Here is a 2,838-nt window from a genome sequence, read left to right as displayed (position 1 = left end):
CATTGTATTCATTGCAGTAAAATATATATATATATATACATATATATATATATTTCTGGGTGATTAAAAAGGAAGGAAAAATCAGATTGTGGGTTAATTCATTCCTTTCCCTGAAGGAGACTGGGCTCTGGGCTCCCTGGGTGGTGAGGATGAGGAGTAGAATAGAGCTGCAGTCAGCAGGGAGCAGGGCTCATTCTGGGGTGCAGAGACTAATAGAGAACAGTATATCTTGCTATATGCAGGGCACTGCAACTTACAAATCACAGTGCGTGGCGAGGACAAGGGTTGGGGTGGTACCTCTCACCATTTCTCCAGCTGTTCCAACCCGTGGTCAACGGGAGCTCTAATGCAGGCTTTTTGCTGCTGGGCTTTCCACTCTTCCAACTTTGGCAGTAGTAGCTCGATTAGGGTAGTTAATCGGCCTAGCAGTGCTTTGGAGGCATCCAGTACCTCCTAGGAAAGAGATAATGTGAGTATTGAGCATCTCTCTCTTTCACCCTCCACTACCCAACCGGGGATGAAGGAACAAAGAAGCCAGTGCTAGAGGACCAGGGTCCCCACATCCCTCATTTTTCCAGGTCCCTGTTGCCCACACGTTCTGTCCTCTGCCTCCCACCTTTCTCCTTTTGTCCAGTTCATTGAGAGTTTCCTGCAGAATCTGCTGCTCTTTGGTCTGATGGGAGTCCAGAGAAGGTGTCTTCCCTGGATGGTGGGAACAGGAGTCAGTCCAGGGGTTCTTTCCTCTCCTTCCTGACTGGGGTCTCAGTTGGATTCAGGAAGGAGGAATTTTGTGGAGGAAGAAAGGGAAACCAAAGCACAGGCACCTATGGGACCCTCAGGCAAATTCTGAATGGTCATGCTTGGACCAGACACCCCCTCAAATAAAACACTGTTGGTTTTCCATGCATTTCCTCAACATTCACTGTCTCCCAGCTACACCTCCAGCTCAACCTCCACAAAACACCCTGGCACTTCCAGCTTTGCATGGCAGCAGGACTGCAGTCAGTGGGGTGTGTCTGACAGTGACTACTGCTCATTGGAGCTTTCTCCTGTTCACTTCCAGCTCTGGCTTCTTAGCAGGCACTCATCTTTCTCCAGCCCCTCAATGTGCTTCCTACCTTTGGCCTGGATCTTGTATCGGAAGGAGAAGACATCCTGCTGGTCTTTCAGTTGGCTGATGGATTTTACCAGCTTCTGCAGAGGGGAGAGGACCCCAATGAGGCTGCTTTTTAGGGAGGTATTAGACTGAACGCTGCCCACCCTAACTCCTACCACATCTACTAACCTCCATCATAGCCCTTAAATCCAGGATTCGGGATTCAATCTCATGTTGCTGGCTCTCCACAGGTGTTACGAGAGCTGGCTCTCCTTGCTCCTGAAAAAAGAGGCTCTGAGCATGTTTTAACTCTGGCCTTTCATGCCTTAAGTTCAGGCCTGAAATCATACCACAGGATGTGGGGGGGATGCTGTTCTGAGACAACTCCCTGAGTGCTTTCCATGGTTCATCTCCATTTCAGGAGTTTCCAACAATACCACTCAATTGTCCTCACCGGTTGAGCCCTCTGAGCCCGGATCAAAATTCTTTTTTCTTCCAGAAGGAGGTTAAAGATCATCTCAGCCAATTGAGTAGGGCCCTGGGAAAAGGCCTAGAATAGGAAAACAGAAAGTATTGATCCAATTCAACCACTCTCAATGACCTATCATCCTAGACCTTCCCCACCAATGTCCACAGTATTTCCTCCTCCTTTGGGGTTCCTAGCCCTTTTTCTTTTCACCATAGCATCCTCCCAACAGTGTCATGTATATGCAGCCCTCCTCTCTGCTAGTGATTCCCCAAGTCCAGACTCTGTCCTTCTTTCCCCAGATTTGTCCCTGTCTCCCTTTGCACCTCCAGGTACTATTCCATTCTCCAAATCCTACTCCTCTATACTCAGCTCCTAGTGCTACCTCATTGCTCTCAACCCTTCCAAGTACCTGAATGTCCCGGCAGAATTTCCGCAAATTGTGCTGCAGCAACAAGGACTCTGGGTCCTGGCTGCAACGGCCACACTCATAGTTCAGCTGATACAAGAAGTGGAAGAATAGCATGGTAGCCTTGGAATCATCATTCCCGAGTACAGCTTCCTGCCTGGGCACCAGGAATAAGAAGGATTAGTGTCTCTGCAGTCTTACTGTAGTCCTGAGGCTTTCCAACCCCCTTCTGCCATTAATGATTCCAGGATCCTGGGGGCCCAGAAGTAAGGCACCACCTTTCTCATTCCCCCAACTTCCTGAAGGCCTCACCAGTTCTGGTCTTCAATCCAGACAGCCAAGTACTGTCGAATGTCCACAGGCAGGAGACTGCGTGAGTAAAGCTGGTGCAGCTGGTCCTGAAAGGGGCTGTCAAGATTCTGCAGCATTTCCCACTGCGCCATTTGGGCTCTGCATCAGAAGAATAAGGGTTCCCAACTGGATATTTTGCTGGACTAAATCATCCATAGTTTCATGATTGTTCATTATTACTAATTTAAAATGTTTAAATTATACAAGTAATAAAAATATAGAAAACATTAAAGTCTATGTTTTTTTTTTTTTTTTTTTTAAAGAGGTGAGGGTCTTGCTATATTGGTCAGGCTGACCTCAAACTCCTGGACTCAAGCACTCTTTCTGCCTCAGCCTCCTCAGTAGCTGGGTATTATGGTATGTGTACATATATACTTTTAGAGACAGGGTCTCATTCTGTTGTCCAGGCTGGACTGCAGTGGTATAATCATGGCTCACTGCAGCCTCGAACACCTGGGCTCAAGCGGTCTTCCCACCTCAACCTCCTGAGTAGCTGGAGACTACAGACGTGTGCCA

General features: G+C 48.0%; 1 protein-coding gene across 1 annotated transcript in view; it reads right to left on the bottom strand.

Annotated features, from left to right (window-relative positions):
• Window positions 1-2,838, bottom strand: part of STAT2 (signal transducer and activator of transcription 2, 113kDa) — a 30,597-nt gene that overhangs the window by 13,182 nt on the left and 14,577 nt on the right. The window contains exons 2-8 of the mRNA XM_011926205.1: window positions 2,284-2,421; window positions 1,975-2,128; window positions 1,551-1,646; window positions 1,286-1,375; window positions 1,119-1,194; window positions 617-702; window positions 305-453 (exon numbers count right to left, since the gene is read on the bottom strand). Coding sequence (XP_011781595.1) covers window positions 305-453; window positions 617-702; window positions 1,119-1,194; window positions 1,286-1,375; window positions 1,551-1,646; window positions 1,975-2,128; window positions 2,284-2,414 — 782 coding nt within the window. The 5' untranslated portion in view covers window positions 2,415-2,421. The remainder of the gene's footprint in view (window positions 1-304; window positions 454-616; window positions 703-1,118; window positions 1,195-1,285; window positions 1,376-1,550; window positions 1,647-1,974; window positions 2,129-2,283; window positions 2,422-2,838) is intronic.

The sequence above is a fragment of the Colobus angolensis genome, unplaced genomic scaffold (genome assembly GCF_000951035.1).
Source record: "Colobus angolensis palliatus isolate OR3802 unplaced genomic scaffold, Cang.pa_1.0 Scaffold67, whole genome shotgun sequence".
In the NCBI taxonomy this organism is placed as follows: domain Eukaryota; kingdom Metazoa; phylum Chordata; class Mammalia; order Primates; family Cercopithecidae; genus Colobus; species Colobus angolensis.
The sequence above is the reverse complement of the archived record's forward strand: the minus strand, read 5'-3'. Positions and strand labels throughout refer to the sequence as shown.